We start from the raw sequence: 18,300 nt of genomic DNA on the forward strand, positions 1-18,300 counted from the left end.
GACTTGGGGGACAGGGAAAGCAGCATTTGGCAACTGGATTTAGGAGGCCCTGATTCCGGGAGCCAACCCCACACCCCAGTCCCAAGTCTGGGCTAGATGGTCACGGTTACAGACCAGAGTGCTGGCTAAGGTGTGGCCATCATCCCCTTCTCCGATTCCATATCTCTTTTCCAGGTGCACGGTCTTGCTGGACCCCGAAGCCTGATAAGCATGAAGCTCCTATCGTTGGTGGCAGTGATCGGGTATTTGCTGGTACCCCCAGCTCAAGCCAACAAGGTGAGGGAGGTGAGCCAGCAGTGCCTCTAGCAGACACCTGGGTCAGGGCTTCCCCCGAGATAGCTGCTGCGCCATCCCTACCCCTCCTCACCTACGGGCCATGTTTTCAGAAGTGTTCTCCCAAGCCCTGGCTGCGGACCTCCCTGAGGGTGGAGCCAGGCAGGGGAGAGGGGCGGTGCCCAGAACAAAGGTTCTGGTTGAGACAGACCTGAGAGGTGCCTGCAAGTGGGATTCCAGCCAGGGAGCTTGTTTGGGGAAGTTAGCTAAGTTCACCCTACCTGCCTTTACTCCTAGGTAAAATAGTGGTTGTAGTACCTATACTCTCCTTAGGGAAAATCAAATCATGATGAGCAGAAAGTCTGTGTCAATGTAAAGTCCTGTACAGGGGGCAGTTTCTGTCATTGAGTGTGACCAACCTCATTACTGGTACTGCTGAGACACCTGTGCTTTAGGGGTATATGACCTGGAGCTGGATTTGGGTAGATTTATGGCATTTCATCAAGACTTTGAAGTAAGGTTGAGTCTGAGTGGTTGCTTCCACTCCCTCTAGGGAGTTCCTAATTTGAATGAAATTATTTGTGGTATTGTTTCTTACTAATTCCAGAAAGGAAGAGCTTACAGAAGTTGCTTGAGTAACCCCATGAAAATGATCCCCTTTTTCTTGTTCACCCCTGCCCTAACCCAGTCCTAACCTAGAAAGTTAGAGATGGAAGGGAATGAGAAACCGATCATCAGACTGCCGGACAGAGGGATACACACAACTTTGGGGGTCCACAGAAGAAGACTGTCAGTTTGCTTGCCACCCCCCACCCTCACCTCAGGCACCCTATTAGGGAACAACAGCCATAGGCAGCCATTATGAATGGTTAAATTAACATTCCTTCCAGATTCAGGCCAGTGTAGCCTTCTCTGGCATTAGAATGTGTGAGTCTCACTCACTTCCTGGACAGCTTCTGTCTTAAGGACATTGGTAGAATGTCCATCTTACAGAGTCATCCTTTGCTGAACTTGAGAATGGGATGCAAGAACATTTCTATGATCACCTTATGGAACAGGAAACTGAAAGTTGAGAATCTTGCTAGAACCTGAACCCAGGGCCCTGACTACTTGACACGTGCTCTCTCTTCCAGAGTTCTGAAGATATACGGTGCAAATGCATCTGTCCACCATATAGAAACATCAGCGGACATATTTACAACCAGAATGTGTCACAGAAGGACTGGTAAGACATTGCACGGGTGGACCCTTGGCCACTGCACCTAGTGGAAGTTATAGGTGTTCATTACTAGGGTTCTTGAGCCCCTGCAGGATAAGTTTGCGCTCCCATTCCTGTGGGAGCCTTACAGAGGAATATTTGGTCCTTGATCACACAAACTGTTAGATGCAGGACCCAGATGTCTTAATCCAGCTGCGGTGCTCCTGGTCAGAGGAGTGGATTTCTCTATTTTACTTAGATTCGGGTACTTACTTACATGCAAAGTAGGGGCAGAGAAGCTAGGAGACATGGGTGTTATGGCCTTATCCTGTGGGATCTTTAACATACTTTTGTAAAGCTCTGTTTTATGTGTTATTTAACTTTAAATTCATTTGTGGATGCATCATTTTAAAAAAGAAAAATCATCAAACATTCATTCAGGCAAAGACCATTGAGATGAAGGGACATTTCAACATTGTGTTCTAGAAGGAATGGTTCATGGAACTGAAGGTGCGACCGACGGGCCTAGTAGAAGGCCTGGCATGCTGTGGGAGGTGGGGCTCAGTTCTGTTCAGTGTGGTATGTTGGAGTCTTGTGGCCAGTGGCTGGACGCCAAGGGGCCAGGGAGACTTAATGGTGAAGTGAGGGAGCATTTTGAATGCAGGCTGCTTTAGGAGCCAGGAGGCCCCATCGTTGGGAGGATCAGAGCACGGACATCTTCCGGGGGCTCAGGTCAATATTGTCTCTTCTCACATTAGGATCATCAGATGGGGGTTGCAAAAATACAGATTTTGGGTAAATTCCCCTGCCCTCCCCCCCTTTTGATTCAGTAGTAATCAGGGTATGTGGGGAGAGGGGAGGCAGTAACTTCCCAGTGATCAGAAGCACTGGGTCCAGAGCAGCATTTGGGAGCTGTGATCCTAGCTGCATTTCTACCTCTGGCTTTCCGAGAGACCGTTTGGTTAGATGTACAGACGGGATGTGTCCTGCCTGCCTTCAAATCTAGCTTTGCCACTTGTTCATTTTGTGACGGGTGACTTAATTTCCAGGGTACTTGACTTCCTTCATCTCAATATGACAGCAGCATTTTGAGAAGTAAATAAGCAATCACATGTATAAGTAAGTATAGTACTTCGAACAATACCTGGCGCATAGTAAGTGCTAGATAAATGTTAGCTGGTATTATTATCAATATTACAGAGGCCTTGTAACTAGTCATCATCCCAGAGCCGGCTTCTCCGGTAGCACTAGACTGTGTCCCGATGAACTCATAGGCCCAAATACCTGAAGTCCTGGGCTGAGCCCCTGTGACCACCTTGTAGCTTGTGGTCATGGTTCAAATAGCATCAGTCAGTAAGCGAACAGACTGTCTCAGCCCCATGCCAGACGCTAGGGCTCCACCCCATGCCCCCAGGGAAGTTACCAGCAGTTTGTAGTGGCACTATCTGTCCTGGGACTCTAGGGTGGTCTGCAAACCCAGACTTGGATGTCCACAGAGGAGGAAGTCCTGTCTGGACCTCGCGAGCTTTAGTTTATCTCCTTCCTCTTAAAAGTCAGCATTAGGAGGCTGCCCGAGGAACAGTCTTAAATCAGGAACCTGACGACAATCTGCTGAGGGTGGTGGGTAGAGTTGAAGCTGGGAGGTAAGACTCCAGGATTGTAGGACCCAGTGACCCTGGCTTGGTCATCAGCTGGGCAGGGAGTCCTCACTTGCTGCCCAGAGCTCTCAGGGTTTAGGTGGGACCTTGACCTGTGATCTCAGCATCTCAGTGCAAGGGCCGCAGGAACCAGCTTGGCTTTGGGTCTTTGCCCCATCTTCACTCTGGTGTCACCTGGGCCATCGCTGGGGGAACACTTGCCCCTGTCCCCTTGGTCATGGGGTGAAGCCACAATCTAAAGGCCACATTGGTGACATTTCTCAGCTGTTGATAATATGCCATCTAGAGTTGGGGGGTCAAAAAAAAGGCAGAAACGCCAATCTTTTGCCCTGTTGGTAGGTCTGCCAAGCAGATATGTTGTGGAGACAACTCTACAGCAGAAAGGAGCTTATAGTGTGGCTGGTTCATTAAGTGTCTTTCAGACTTTAAAACGGAGCTTTTATAATATGCAAAATCTATTTTGGAAACACAGCATGTCCAAATAAGAACCGCTCTGGCTGAGTACGAGCTGTCTCAGTCCCTCCCTCACCACCAACACCAAGAGAGGACAGAGTGAAAGACACGGATCGGGTTCAGCCCCCATTTATAAATGAGGAAACTGACCAGAGAGGTTCAATAAAGTCCCTGCAACCTCAGAACATATAGAGAAACAGAGAATTAAACCTAACTTGTCTTCCTTTCTCTGTAGCCCTCTCCCTGCATGGGCCCTGACCAATCCATGGAGTCTTGATATCACTGAGTCCCGAAAAGGAAGTTGGAAATCTGCAGGAGAGCACAAACCTGTTAGGGTTCCGCTGTCTTTCAGGAGTGCCTTGACAGCAGACGTATTTCGGCTCTGGGCTGCTGTTCATTACAGCTTATTCCCTCAAGTAACAGCTACTAAAACCAAGAACTTGGGTTGTCCTCCCAGCTGTCCCTGACACCCCACACTGACCTTGGGAATCCACATGCCCCACTATAGCTTTCAGGTGACCTTTCAAGCCCAGGATCCTGCGTAGCTCAGAAAGCAGAATCTGGGCCTGGAGAAGGGGCAGTCCCAGGACTGTCACACCTGCTGGGTGTGAACCTGACCTTGCCCCTCAGCTGCCCCCCACCCCACCCAGGTGGCAAGGTGTGAAAGGGGTGCCTGTAGTTGCATTAGGGGAAGACCCATTCATGCAGTAGCTGCCAACCAGCTGAAAGAGGTCAGAGGCCTAGATAAATGCATGTCTGCCACAGACTGGAGTTTTTGGAAACCTGGCTTTTAGTTTTTAAAGACTTCTGAACTTTTTAAAAAATGGAGATCTCATTCTTATTTCAACACCTGGTCTTCACATCACACATCCTTGATGCTTCTGCCAGAAACCCAGCCCGAGTCTAGAAGGACTAGCTCAGAAGAACAGGGTGATTGTTTCCAGGGAGCATGTGGATTCTTGCAGGATGCCTGTCAGAGCCCAAGGGCCTTGCAGGTGGTCTCCTGGGGCAGCCAGTGAGTATCTCAGAGGAGAGGGCGACCCAGGGCGCCTGCCACTGAGCAGGCTTGCAGTGCAACACCCATTTCACTTCTGCAAGCCTCTGAGGGTTTGATTTTTGCAGTGGTTTGCTCACTCGCTGTTGTCTTTCGGCCAGACAAGTTGGGATGTGCTCATCTCAGGGCAGAGACACCCAGTGCAGAGCTGAGCACAAGATGGGCCCCACTGAGGCATCAGCTGTGACAAGGAGGAGTCGAGGGTCTGGGCTTGAGTCATGACCTTGACGCCATAATCAAGATGCCAGTTTGCCTGCATGAGCCTGTTTCCCTCTTTTTAGACATGGGCCTTCAATCTTGAACTCCCTGAGTTGGGAGCCCCTCAGGTGAGAGTAGGCTGAAATGCTAGTCTCTTAGCTGCTGGGCCCTGTTCTCGCCCGCAGTGTGCGTGGCACTAGAGGTATGAGGATAACCCTATCCTCGAGGAACTCACATCCCTGGGGAGACAGTACAAATAAAAGCATGGGTGGCAGGGGGAGCTAGGAGAGCTGGGAGAGTTGTGAAGGAGGGCTTAGGAGCTGGCTGTGGTGGGCAGAGGTCAGAGCTTTGAGCTGAAGCTTGAACGGTAGGTGTGTTCAGAGTGAGAGCAGGGCTGTGCACTCCTGACGGGCTGTGAGACCTGTCAAGGAAGGCATGGCTCATTCCCAGAACAGGCCAGAAGATCAGTGTAACTGCAGGGTGGGAGGGGTAAGGAGCACCAGTGATGGAGGCCGACCTGCGGTTCTCTGTGTTAGGACTCACCCTGGAGGCCCTCCTGAGGGAGGTGTCCGCCTGTTCCAATTTTGTGAAGACGAAGTACTGGTAAAGTCATGTTGGAACTAGAGGTGGGAGAGCACAGGGAGGCTGGGTGAGGTGTCACAGTAAGAAACGACCTGGGCTTCAGGTAAGATATGCCAGTGGGAGAGAATAAAGAAAAGGTGGCCTTAGAAACATTGAAGGAGGTGAGACCCTGGGATCTGGTGGATTCATAGGTGAAAAGAAAATGGAAGCATTCGAGATGATTTCTGGGTCTGACTTGGTCAGCTGGGTGGGGGTGGACGTGCTTTTCACTGTTGGGGGCACACCACAGAGCCAAGGGTGTGGGACTAGGGGGCTGCTCACCTTAGAACAGCACCGCTGAAGCAGGCAGCTGGGGGCAGAATTTGGGGGGGTATCGACACTTCTGGCGCTGGCTCTGTCGTACAGTTGGAAGCTGGTTCTGATGGGCTGGGAGGCCGTGGGTTGAGAAAGGGGTCTGCCGGCCTGACCTGTCAGACGCCCCCTCCCCGCCTGGGAGCACCCATCCCTGATGTCAGGCCTGCTCAGCTCCTTGGCCACTGCACCGCAGGCCCCGTGCCCAAGCCCTGTTTGTTTCTGTTGCAGTAACTGTCTGCATGTGGTGGAGCCCATGCCGGTGCCCGGCCACGACGTGGAGGCCTACTGCCTGCTGTGCGAGTGCAAGTACGAGGAGCGCAGCACCACCACCATCAAGGTAGCCCGGCCCAGCCCGCCATTCCCCCCACCCACCCACTGGCTGCCCGCACCCATGGCCTTTTGCTTTATTCTGGAGCATTTCAAGTGACAGTGGGTCTGGCTTCCAGCTGGCCTAGTCCCCAGGTGGGCCCCATGCTCCCCAGTGCCAAGCGGGCATGCACAGCCTCAGAACTGCAGCTTCCCACTGCCGTGCTCAGCCCCCAACGGGGACTGAGGCCCTGGGCTCAGGCCTCTCTATCAGCCGGCTCCTCCTTGTTCTTACTCAGGATCCATTGCTCTCCCCAGTTATCATAGGATCTTCTGTGGCCATCTAGGCCCTGTTTACCTTATCTGTACCCCAGAAGTATCTGGGGTGTCAAGATCCAGACTTCTTTATCATCTGTCATCCTCATGCCTGCCAGAGAATCCCACAGGGATTCTCTTGGTTTTGGAGAAGTCAGTCACCGTGGGGTAGGCCCCTGCCCCTTCCAGCTCTCTCTCCTCTGAGCCATGTGACCTGCTCACCCTCCCTTGAGCAGTCCGTGCCAGGGGCACAGGGATGACAGAGGCCGGGAGCAGTGTGCCCCACCGGAGCTGGCTCTCAGGGCATGGGACCTCCTTCGCAGGTCATCATTGTCATCTACCTGTCGGTGGTCGGGGCCCTCTTGCTCTACATGGCCTTCCTGATGCTGGTGGACCCTCTGATTCGAAAGCCGGATGCCTACACCGAACAGCTGCACAACGAGGAAGAGAATGAGGTACCCGGGGCTCTGAGTGCAGTGCTCTGCCTGTCCCTCTACCCGCAGCAGGCTGCATGTGCACATCCCCAGGGCAAAACCAGGGTAGCAGCACCTGGCCCAGGTGGGGATGGGTGTCCTGTGCCCGCCACTCCTGTCCAGTGTCCTGCACGTCACCCAGATTCCAGGGTCTGCCTCAGCAGGGAGCACCCCCGTGCAGTTCAGATGCAGCAGGAGGTGGCCCTGAATTTCTCCTGATGTGCCTGAGTCAGGCAGCATCTGCTGGCCTGCTTCCTGGTAGGCATTTCTCGGCAGGGGCAGGTGAACCAACCAGAGCCTGTTGTGCATGGACACCTTATATGCGGGTTGTGCAGGCTGGTGGTGGCATGGTGGTAGGCGTGGAGGTGGCGGGCCCATTCCTCAGTGGCTCAGCAGGCATCTGTTGAGCCCCTGCTTGGTGCAAAGCACAGCCCTGGGGCCTTAAGGGAAAGAGACATTTCAAGGACCAAAGAGGAGAAGGTAGAGAGGTGCCAGGGTGAGGATTGCCATGGATGCTTGAGAGATTTTGAGCATTTCAGGGATAAGGGAGGCATGTAGGGATATTGGCAAATAGAGCTGGCCTGTAGGGCTAAGCTAGATTTTTCAAGATCGCGTGTCAAGCCCAGGAGCTGCAGCTTTATTAGATAAGATGGGGAATCATAGGTGCCAGGCAGCCTGCACACCCCTGGCCATTGTGGAGGGGAGCTCAGACCAGGCCCTGCATTCACTCTTCCCCTCCCCACCCATCCCCTAGGGTTAGGGACTTCCTGTGGGGGAAACCTTGCAGAGCAACCCCTGCTGGAACAGAAGGAGGGCTGGAGAAGGTCACTATGGGAGTGAGAAGTGGCTTGTATCCTAGGCGGGCTTGGGGAGTCTCCTTGTGGGGCCATTACTTCCTGCCCTGCGTGCCTCCAGCTCCCACTGTGGGCCTGCACAGCCACCAGCTCTGCACACATGACCCCCAAATGAGACGGGTCCCCAGCAGAGTGGTGATGTCTGGGGGCCGCTTTCTGCCAAGGGATGGATTCTGGGAGGTCGGAGGTGTGGCTGGGTTTGCACCATCCATGGGGCCACCTTGCAGCTGCGGAAATGCTCCCACCTTCATCCACAGAGCAGGGCTGAGTCGGTATGTAGACGGGGCATCTGGTGATGAGGGAGCACTGGCTGAAGAAGCTTAGGTTGAAGAGAAAAAGCCAAACTGGAGGAGAAGCACGGCAGCTGCTGCTGTTTGCAGGAGGGAGCTTGAGTGGCCTGGCTGGGGTTGAGCCAGGGTAGCTTCCGCGGTTGGGATATAAGAGGGAGAGTCGCCAGGACTCTCCCTTGCTTGGGAGTGTGTTCAGGGTCACTGGAGGTCACCAGGCACAGGCTAGACTGACAGTGGGCAGTCATGTTAGTGCATTTGAGGCAGTGGGCTGGAGGTAGAAAAGGACAGGTTCCCCGTTACAGGGTCCAGGGCTCAGATCTAGGTGGGTGCTACCTAGGCCACATGGATGTGGGCAGCCTGGGCAGGAGGACAAGGCCGGGGGGCCTGACTGCTTCCACAGCGGTGGCTGTTTCTGGGTACATGCCTGGACACTTCCCCGGCAGCCCCCTGCCTCCTGCTGACAGGCCCTTGGCCAAAGGTGGAGCAGGGAGGATGGGCCTCACCCCCTGGAGCTGAGGCCTGGGGGTGGGGGTGCTGGCAGTTGGGTGGTCTGTGTTCAAGAGGAAACCTTGTGTGCCTACCTGGTTATTAATGTGCAGTAATAGCAGCTCTGATAGGGGAGGAGCATCGCTAATAAACACTCAGCGATTAGGGGTAATGTGGTAATTGCAGTCCTGGCTGGGGGGTAATTGAGAGATGCGCCATGATTATACAGCCGCTGCGGCTCCCTGGAATGCGTGGCTCTCGGGCAGTGTCTCCTGCCCTGGGGAGGTGAGGGGAGGGCCACTTGCCGTTTGGGTCTGAGCCCAGGCCCCTCTCCCCAAGGAGACCTGGGTGCTCCCCACTGAGTCTTAAGTCCCAGTGGTCCCAGGTAGGGGCTTGGGGGCAGAGGTGGGTAGATTTGGTCCATCTGGTTCCTGGGAGCAGAAGTGGAGTGGAGGGTGGACAACTGGGTACAGGTTTTGACTGAGCAGGAAGGGGGATTATCCCCCAAGGGGTGCTGTCTGGCCCCGTGGCCTCCTTGGGCAGTTGGGCTGTAGAGGAGACCCCACCCTGGGAGGCAGGCCATGGAATGAAGGACACCTGCTCCCTTCCCAGCCAGAGGCCTAGAAGCTAATGAAAGTGTGTTCCAGCTCTGATAGCCTGGCCCGAGCGCAGCGGGCTGGTGGGCCAGTGCAGGGCCCTCGCTGGGTAAGGGACGCCTTCAGCGCCGCCCCTGGCCCCATGACCTGAGTGGCCTCTCGTGCCCTCGCCTCATGATTCTGCAGGCATCACTGCTCAAGGGGCTCCTGGCTCAGCCTTTCTTGGAGCTCGGTGGCTGCATTCCTCTCCTGTGCCTTGGCCTCTCCTCCCGCTGTGCCCACAGAACCCGCAGGCAGCACTGTGCTAGAGCGGCACTGGGTGTAAGCCCCGACAGCCCAGGCCAGTGGCTGGGCAGGGACATGAAGTCAGTGGGTAGGGTCCAGTTCTAGGTGATGGGCAATCGGGGAAAACTGAGGGGGGGCTCTTTACTACACCTGGCTTGGCATACTGTGCTCTCCTTTTATTCTAGGAAGAAGGGCTTGTTGGCAGAGGTTTCTCAGAGCAGCTCAGAGGATGAATGGAATGTGACTGCTCAGCTGCCGAGGGGGGACAGTCTGGGGCAAATGGAGTTCAAGGGTCTGGTCCCTGCAAAGCCCTAGAGTCCCGGGTCCTGGATCAGCCCCATCCCGCTACAGAGCAAGCAAGGACGAGGCCTGTCTGGGCCATCTCTGGATGTACCTGGGAAAGGGGCGTGGCATTGAGGGCAGGGAGGGGAGGCCCCAAAGCCCCCCTGAGCCAGCAGAGCCAGGGCAGCGGCTAGGCTGTGTGAGTTCAGTAGTGTTCACTGGTCCATGAGTCCATTCCCCATAGAAGGACTGCACCTGCCTTGGGGTGGAGGGACGGAGCTTTCAGCCCAGGAGGAAGGAAGTCAGGACCTCTAGGTGCTTCCTCCCTGCCTAGCCCTGGACCAGTTGGGGACCTTGAGAAGGAATCTCTTTCTAGGCTCCAGGGCTCCCCCCTGCCCCACAGGAGTATGTGACCCCGTCAGAGGTGAAATCTGGAGGTTGGATCACTTCCTAGGATCGGGCCCCCTTGGCTGCATCCTCCCACCCTGTAGCCAGGAGCTCTCCTGCCTGGGGCTAGGGGACTGGGAGAGGAAGAGGTGGCCTCCCGGCAGCCCCAGCCCCAGCGCCTCGGAGGGAGATGAAAGCTGTGGTGTTCCCTTTGAAAGCACTGGCAGGCCCCGTGGGCCCTGATTGCTGGGCGCTGCCTCCCCTGGGATTCCAGCAGCATTAGGTCTAATCCCTGGGCTCAGACGCCCTTTGAAAGGAGGAAGCAAGCGTGTTTGCTGGGACAGAAACGGCAAACAGAGCTGTTTTAGATGTACAGGCTTCACCCTCTTTGAAGAGAGAGAAATAAGGGTTTCTCTGAGCTCTGGGTGTCTCTGGGCTCACAGCATGGGCCCCCTGAGCTCTGAAGGGGTCCTCCAAGAGCTCAACCCACTGGGGCTTGGGCCCAGTTCTAGGTCCGCTGTAGGAGAGGGGTGCACAGGGAGTCAAGGAAAGATGAGGATGCTGAGGAGGAGAAGGGGAGGCTGACGACAACAGGGAACATAAGGAACTGGGCTGAAGAGAAGACCTGGCTGCCCCAGGGCACTGGGCAGCACACTGGCCCGGGCAGCTCACAACCCAGAGAAGATGTGCACTGCTAGGGGCCACCCTCCGCTCTCCGCGAGGACAGACAGAAAGGTGTGCGGTTTGGAAGATAAGTCCCGAGCAGGTGTTCGGTGCTTCACAGGCTGTCCTCACGAGCGTGACCTTGGGGAGTGGCTGTGGGCTGGTGCCCAGCTCACCCCTTGCTCTCCATGGTCCTTAACTGCCTCTCAGTTCAGAAGCAATGCTGTGAGCGTGCTAATTCTAACCCCAGCGTCGCTGTGACTGTGTGTGCTAGCTTTGTGCCTGCTCACCCTGAAGATGAGCTATTTCTGTCGGGACTTAACATTTAAGTTGTGATCATTGGCGGGAAGACACTGCAGTGGCAGCACAGTCGAGGGCTGGCCATGGGGAGGTGTGGCCGGAGATGTGGCGGAGAACAGGGCACCGCAGGGAAGGTGCCCAGGAGCGCAGGGCTTGGCCAGTGCCGCAGGCCTGGGGCTGTGCTCAGCAGTGTTTGACCTGTAGGTAGCGGGATCACCGCGTGAGGCTCGAGCTGGAACAATTACTTGACATCGCAGGGAGGTGACCTGCAGCAGCCTGGGAGTTGGGGAGCTCTTTGAGCAGAGAGGGGCTTGATTTGGCTGCCACAGGGAGAATTTGGTTCCACTTGGAAAACTGAGGGAGCCTCTGTCTCCGCTTCTGCCAGTCCTTGGCCCTAGAGCCGCTCTGAGCTGTGTGGATGGAGAGGAGACTGGGGCGGACAGGCAAGGGACAGTGCCTGGCGCGGGTTCTCATGTCCTTGTCTCCTGTCTTCAGCCGCTGAGGCCCGCTTCTGCACTGCTCAGGCAGGCCCTGGGCGCCCACAGGGGTGCCACCCAGGCAGTTGGTGGGCTCATGTTTGTCCATGCTGATAGTGGGTCCCGCCGGGGCTGCAGCAGGAGTCCAGCCTCAAGTTCCTGCTCCCCGCTCAGGCAAAGATACCCGCCTGCTGCTTTGGTTTTCCACATTGACTTCCTATTAGGACAAACTAGCCAAAGAAGGATCCAAGTTCAAATGCCCACCCAGCCACTGAACAGCTTGACCTTGAGCAGCAAGGTGCTTCATTGTCCACAGCCGTCATTTCTCATCTACACGTGACAACAGTGTTGCCCGGCCAGTAAGCCTGGGGATGATCCACGTGCAGTGCCTGGCGGCCACCCTGGTCATCATCCTGCTGCTCAGGTCCCGTCTCTGAGTGGCCGGTGCCCAGCCTCCAAGGGCAGAGGCTCAAGGCGCCCGTCTCCAGCCCCATCCCACTACAGAGCAAGCAAGGACGAGGCCTGTCTGGGCCATCTCTGGAGCAGATGTGGAGTCTTTAATACCTTTTAATCAGACTATTAGCTATGGGAACACGGAGCCTCTCAGCAGCAGCTTTCTCCCACTTAGGAGCTGTTTGTTAAGACTTTACATGAAGGGAAAACAAATGATACTGTGGTAATGCGGTGAATTTCAGCATGTTCCCTTAATGCTCTGCTCTTGGCTCCCTCTGGCTGCCTCTCCTACAGACACCCTCTGGATGGGAGCAGCAGGGCTGGAGCTTCCCCATCTCCCAGCCTGGCCCAGCATGACCCATCCCAGCCTGCCCTGCAGGGCCACCCCCAAAGGGACGAGACAGGGTGTGGGGAGGAAGGGAAGCCCTTGGGCCCTTGGCCCAGCACGGCCAGATTCTTGGCAGGCCAGCGGCTCCCGTGGGTCTTCAGCGCCACCCCCAAGCCAGCCCTGCGGGGCTGTGCTGGCGCGGGGGAGCACGTGGCTATTAGTGGCACAGCTGAACTGGGAGGGAACAGACTTGAAAGGGGCGCGACGCCTCCACGCTGTTTCAAAGGCAGCCCCTGCAGCAGGTGCCGGCTTTCTCCTCCTTCTCCCTCTCTAGTAGGTGCCAGGGCTGGGGTCTGATGTTAATCATGGCTGCTGCCTCGAGTGCCCGCTGCCTGCCAGGCGGTGCTGCAGGCTCTACCTCATCTCACTCAGAAGTGCTTTCATTCCCCCTATATGGACAGGGAGATGGGTTCAGAGATCGTGACCACTCTCCCGGGCCATGTTCTGTGGGCGTCAGAGCTGCAGTTCCAAGCCAGATTTGATACCCTGGCAGGGAGGAAGGAAATGAAACGTCCCTTGAGCTCCTGCTCCGAGTTAGCCAGCCCGCTAAGTTCTGTACGTGGGTCATTTTATTTAGGCCCCCGAACCCACCTCCTCATTAACTGTTTCTCAAACTGGATCACAACCTGTTTGGTCATGAAACCAATGTAGTGAGTCAAAGTCAGCATTTTTAAGAGCTGAAATGGAACAGAGTAGGAGTATTTTGTGAAGCTTTTTTCCCCTGCATGTCTGTAAATGTGAATGAACTTTCCATGGAGGGTGTAGTCAAAAAGGCCTGTAAAGATGGGCTTGATTAAACTGAGGCTTGGAGAAGTGGTGAAACTTGTCCACGTGGCTCCTAAGTGGCTGAGGCTGTCCCTTCTTCCCGGCTCCCAGTGTAGACATGAGCTGGGCCTAGGGAGTCAGGCCAGAGGAGAAGGTGGCCCTCGGGAGCCAGCATAGAACTGTGCAGTCCTAACTCGAGCCCAGTGCGCCCCCTGCCTGACACTGCCAGCACTGCCTCCGGGGCGTGCAGCTCCTCACCCCGCCTAACCCTGGTGGAGGAAGCTTCCTTGGTCCTGCACTGGGGCCTCTGGGGCAGTGTCCCTCTCTGACTCTCCCTGGGCAGTGCTCAATAGGCAAGGGACTCGGAGCCCTGTGGCGACAGCGAACTACCTCCCAGCCTCACCTCCAGCCAGATACCTCTCAGCAACTGCCAGCTCTCTCTGCCTCCCCTCTCTCCCTAACCACTCCTCCCTCTCCCCAGCCTGGCAGCTGCATGGCGACAGAAGCTGTGCCAGCTGAGGGCATTAGAAGCAAACTTGCATTTACTGGGCGGCTCTGGGCTTAGAGAGGTGTGCTAATCCTTTAAGAGATATGTGGCAGGAGATGAGAGGCAGGGAGAGCTAGGGAGGAAATCCCCGTGGGGGTGTGGGCCTGGCCCTGGGCTCTAATTCCCCCCAAAGATCAGGTTCGGGTCCTGCAGGAAATGCACGGGCTCCAGGGCTTCAGAGACAGAGAGTGGTAATTAGGGGAGGATGCTGCTTTTGACGACAGAAACAGTTTTGAGAGCAAAGAAGGGGGATCTGTGGGGGCATAGAGGGAAGGAGCCGAATTACCCTAAGCTGTCACAGGGGAGAGGGGCCAGAGCGGGCTCTGGGATGGGAATGCTGAGTCGAGCTCCAAATTTCCATCCCTGCCTGTCTCCGTGAGTGATGTCACATCCCCTTCCCCAGGGGGCGTCAGCCAGAGCAGCAGATGTGCCGCCATCTCAGCCAGGCTGGCCCCCGGGCCACCTGCCAGCCGCAGGGCCCACGGGCGCCGTTCTCCGGGCTGACCAAGTGAGACCCTGAGGCCAGTGCTCCGTGTTCTCCTGAGAGCTGGAAATTGGCCTTCGGGGTGCAGCTCAGGACCTGACCTGAGCTCTCTTAGTTAACAGGCACCCTTCTCCTACTTCCCCCGGAGCACCCCCTTTCCCAAACTCCAGGGCAGGGCTCGGGCCCCAGCCTCCAGATTTGACCCTGTTCTGGGCCCTCAAGGAGCTGTAGCCCTTGGGGACATCCTGCCTCCTAGTATGGGGGTTCAGACTCTGAGGTTGCTCCCAGAATGTTCTTTCCCATCAAGCCTTCCAGACCCCATTAGCTCTCGGCGCCAAATTTTCTTTCTCTTCCTGCTACAGGATGCCCGATCTATGGCCGCTGCTGCCTCCCTTGGGGGCCCCCGAGCAAACACGGTGCTGGAGCGCGTGGAAGGCGCTCAGCAGCGATGGAAGCTGCAGGTGCAGGAGCAGCGGAAGACAGTCTTCGATCGGCACAAGATGCTCAGCTAGATGGGCCGCGCAGTCCAATCGGGACCAGCAGCCACGGCTGCCCACTTCTGGGGCTGGACGGAGCCGGGACCACATCTCCCCCCACCCCAGTGCCACTCTTCCTGGTCTTCCCACTCCAAGCCCATGGCATCTGTTCCCTCTCCCTCTCTTCAGAGCTGCCGTGCTCAGCTGGTTTCATCTGGGAAGAGTGCTGGGGGCCTTGATCTCTAGCTTGCCCACCCAGGTCTTTGGGGCTGAGGGGAGGGGGACGTTTCAGGTGACCTCAGGAGAGGAACCGGTCTGTCTCTCCTTGCTCCACCCTCGCCGCCCTTCCTGCTGCAAACTCTAGGGATGCTCTTAGCCTTTGGCAGATGAAGCTGGGTCACCGGGACGTGGGGTGTGGGAGGAAAGCCAGGCCCAGCTCTCAGCACCTGCTTCTTTCTACTGCTCCTGCCCTGATACCTTGGCCTCAGGAAGGCTCTGTGGGAGGGCGGAGGCCCAGAGCCACACCCTGGTCTTCAGGACAAATCTGTCACTTGTCCCACAGATTCCACCCTCCCTCTTCCCACCTCGGTGGCAGCCTGGCCCCTCACTCCCACTTCCGAGACCAGCTGGTCCCCTCACTTCCTGAGTCTGCGGTTACTGAGCCAGACGGTCGGTGGGACAGGCGACTGAGGGTGAGCCAAGGCCCTGAGTGCTGGTGCTCCTGCTCTTGGCGCACCCCCGTCCCTGAATTTCATTGTCCCCCTGCATGGAGAGAAAGACTTGTCCTTACATTGTCTGTAAATCAAGGAAGCCATCATTAAACTGTCTCAGTTCCTCATTTTTTAGATCTTCAGAGATAGAGAATGAAAAGGTTCCACAAGTCATCTGGAGAGGGCTGTGTCCCAGAGGGGACAGAGGGTCAGTCTTGACGGGGCAGGCAGAATCCACAGGGTGGGGTGGGGAGGGCCTCCTCTGAGGGGTAGAGTCGGGCAGGATGGGGGCTGCTCCTCAGGGCTTCTTCCGCAGCAGGGCACAGGGTGAACTGGCCTGGGGAGTTGCCCTCTGGGCCTACTTGTGTTTCACCTTCGTGGAAGATTCCCTTAAAACGGTGTGCCCCCGTCAGTATCACAGGTACAGTGAGTGGTGCTTCCTCCAAAACCCATACGTCCCTGAAGGAAAATCATCAGGTGTTGGGGTGTGGGCTGGGTGGGGAACAGCCAGGAAAATGCTGCTGCTGGGAAAAGGGGGTATGAGCACCTCCAAGGCACCTCCCAGGGGGTCCTGGGGCTCAGTCACTCCACCAGCACATCCCAAGGAGCAGCGTTGGCTCTGGAAGCAGGCCAGAGGCACAGCTGAGAGAGGGGTCTCACTGAGCATGGGCTGAGCAGATGTGCTCAGCCCCCGCAGCATGTGGAGGGCCACAGAGGGGCACGAGCCTCAGATGAGAGGCAGAGCAAGCAGCGCTGACGGCGTGACCCCCCCATCTCTCAGCAGCTGCTAGGGCCTTGGACTATTCTGGAAGCCTCAGTGGGCCCTTGTATTCTTTCAGGGCAGGATGCTCTTATACAAGAGGCACCTGAAATCGGGGGTCCCCAAGTGGACAGTTAGGTACATTAACATGCCAAGAAAAGCCAATACCGAAATTGGTATCTAAATTGCCAGCTCTTCCCTCAACGGCTACCCTGCTGGGCCGACCCTGTGTCTCTGAGCCTTGGTCAAGTCCTGCAGACAATCTGACCAACCTGGGGTGGTCTTAAGGATTTAATCTGAGGCTAGCAGCTGTCACTAATTATAAATAAGCCCAACATGTAAAAATAAGTTAATATGGAAGATTAACAGTGAATCCACTTGACGTAAGGATTCAGCTAGTAACCAAACATCTAAAAAATATACTTCATCATTACACACAAACCCCCTGGTTTTTAGACAAGTATTTGAGTGCACCTCGTCTTTCTATAAGTGATGGATGAATAGGGGGCCCACCACTTTGCTGATCTGGAACAGAGGTCAGGATCTGACCTCTGACCCTGTAGCCAGAAATGAGCCCGTGTCCTGGGGCTCAGAAGTCCCCAGCTCCCGGCTCTTGTCTTCCCCCAGGCAGGCTCTGCTGTGGGTTGTTGCCACCAGGAAATAATGAGTGGTTTTAACCCTGGAGACCAGAGTCTTAGAATTGGGTTCTACACTTAGAGGCTAGCTCTACCTGGAGCCTCTAAAGGGTGCCAGCTCACCCCTCAGGTGACTGGGGACCCTCATGTGACTTGTTGCGGGGGGCAGGCCTGCTCCTGGTGGCCTCCACCCCGCTCAGACCCACTCCTCTCTGGGGCTCTGGCTTCCTTGCGTCCATTCTTTACTTAGCAAGGCCCCAACCTTGCATCTGTGACCCCACCTGACTTCTCTGCTCCTCTGGCAGCCCAGGCCCACCTACAGGAGACTAAGTGGGGCCTCTGCAGGCTCATGGTTCCCACCCCCATGAGGGACATAATCCTTTGGCATTAAGCCTTTCTTGAGGCTCACTCTCAGGTCCCCAGTCAACCTTCCTGTATTTCCCCGTCTTCCTACCTAGAAACCCTGCCTCACTCCTTCAGGGAAATATAGGCCAGGAGGCATTTCCTCATCCCCAGCTGAAAGTTTTTCTTCACACCTATCTAGAGCTTTGCTGTGGCCCTGGACGCAGCACGCCCCTCCTACTCAAAGCCCGTGCCCAAAGGCTCCATCATTCAGCCTTGCCCTGTTTCCTTCTGTCTGTGAACACTCAGGTCTCCTGTCCTGAGGAAAATCCACCAGGGAGTCCTCCTCCATCTCTGGCTGCTTTGTCTGCCTTCTGTCTCCATGCCCAGCACTGTCCACTTGGGTCATCCATGCCAAGCGCCCTGAGCTTGTGCCAGTGATGTCATGGCCAGTCCCAAGGACGTCCTTTCCTCTCACTTTCTGGCCCATCAGTCACTTGGATACCGTGATCCTCCCTCCATGAAGCTCTGGGCTCCTGGGACCTGCCTCTGGTGACCCCTGCCCTTCCTGACTGTCCCTTCACCTCTTTCTAAATATCACTGCTTCTCAGGCCTCCATTCTCAGTCCACTTGGCTCAACCTAAGATGTAACATCTGAGTACTTCCCTGAAACTCTTCTCTTTTGTGGCTTCTTGGTGTTCATTCTGGGAGTTTTATCTCTAGCCCAGACCAGACCCCTGAGCCCCAGACTTGCCCCCCTGGCTCACTCTGTACATCAAAGTCAGCAAGTCTAAGAACAAAGTCATCTTTGCCTCGAAACTGGTTTTTTCTATATTTTTTATGTGAATCAGTGGCTTCACCTCCATCAACCTGTGCAAGCCAGAAATGTGAAGGTCATTCAATTCCTGGTTCTTTTGTCTGTAGTTCCCACACCCCACCTCGCAAGCACCCATGACTCTACCTCCGAATTGTTCAGGGTGTCGTCCTCTCCCCTTCTCCCCCTCCTTGCCTTCTTGCTACGGGGCTATTACAGTTCTTGTTAGGAACCACCGGGGTCCTATTTTCAATCTGATCAGGTCAGTTCCCTCCTTCAAAACTATCCAGGGTTCCCAATTCCTATGGCTTGAATTTTTATTGCAGCAACGATAAGGCCTGCAGGCTGGTATCTGCCCCGCCTCCAGTGTGTCCTGGTTGGAGCCCGACATTTCCCCAGACGGGATTGAAGGACACCTCTTCGCCTGTGTGGATGTGGGCCTG

The 18,300-nt window shown here is 55.7% G+C and overlaps 1 protein-coding gene across 2 annotated transcripts; it reads left to right on the top strand.

Annotated features, from left to right (window-relative positions):
* Positions 1–207: 207 nt before the first annotated feature.
* Positions 208–14,722, top strand: TMEM9 (transmembrane protein 9; the record flags this gene model as incomplete). 2 transcript variants are annotated; one of them, XM_084245699.1, is made up of 5 exons in its annotated part: positions 208–276; positions 1,407–1,498; positions 5,999–6,107; positions 6,715–6,846; positions 14,483–14,722. In XM_084245699.1, the coding sequence occupies 5 exons, from the start codon at positions 211–213 to the stop codon at positions 14,630–14,632; spliced, it is 549 nt and encodes a 182-aa protein (XP_084101825.1). In that variant the 3' UTR covers positions 14,633–14,722. The 2 variants fall into 2 exon arrangements, with proteins under 2 accessions (XP_084101825.1, XP_084101824.1); XM_084245698.1 differs by having other exon boundaries at positions 211–285.
* Between the last annotated feature and the right edge of the window lie 3,578 nt (positions 14,723–18,300).

This window comes from Talpa europaea, assembly GCF_964194135.1.
Source record: "Talpa europaea genome assembly, chromosome: 10".
Lineage (NCBI taxonomy): Eukaryota > Metazoa > Chordata > Mammalia > Eulipotyphla > Talpidae > Talpa > Talpa europaea.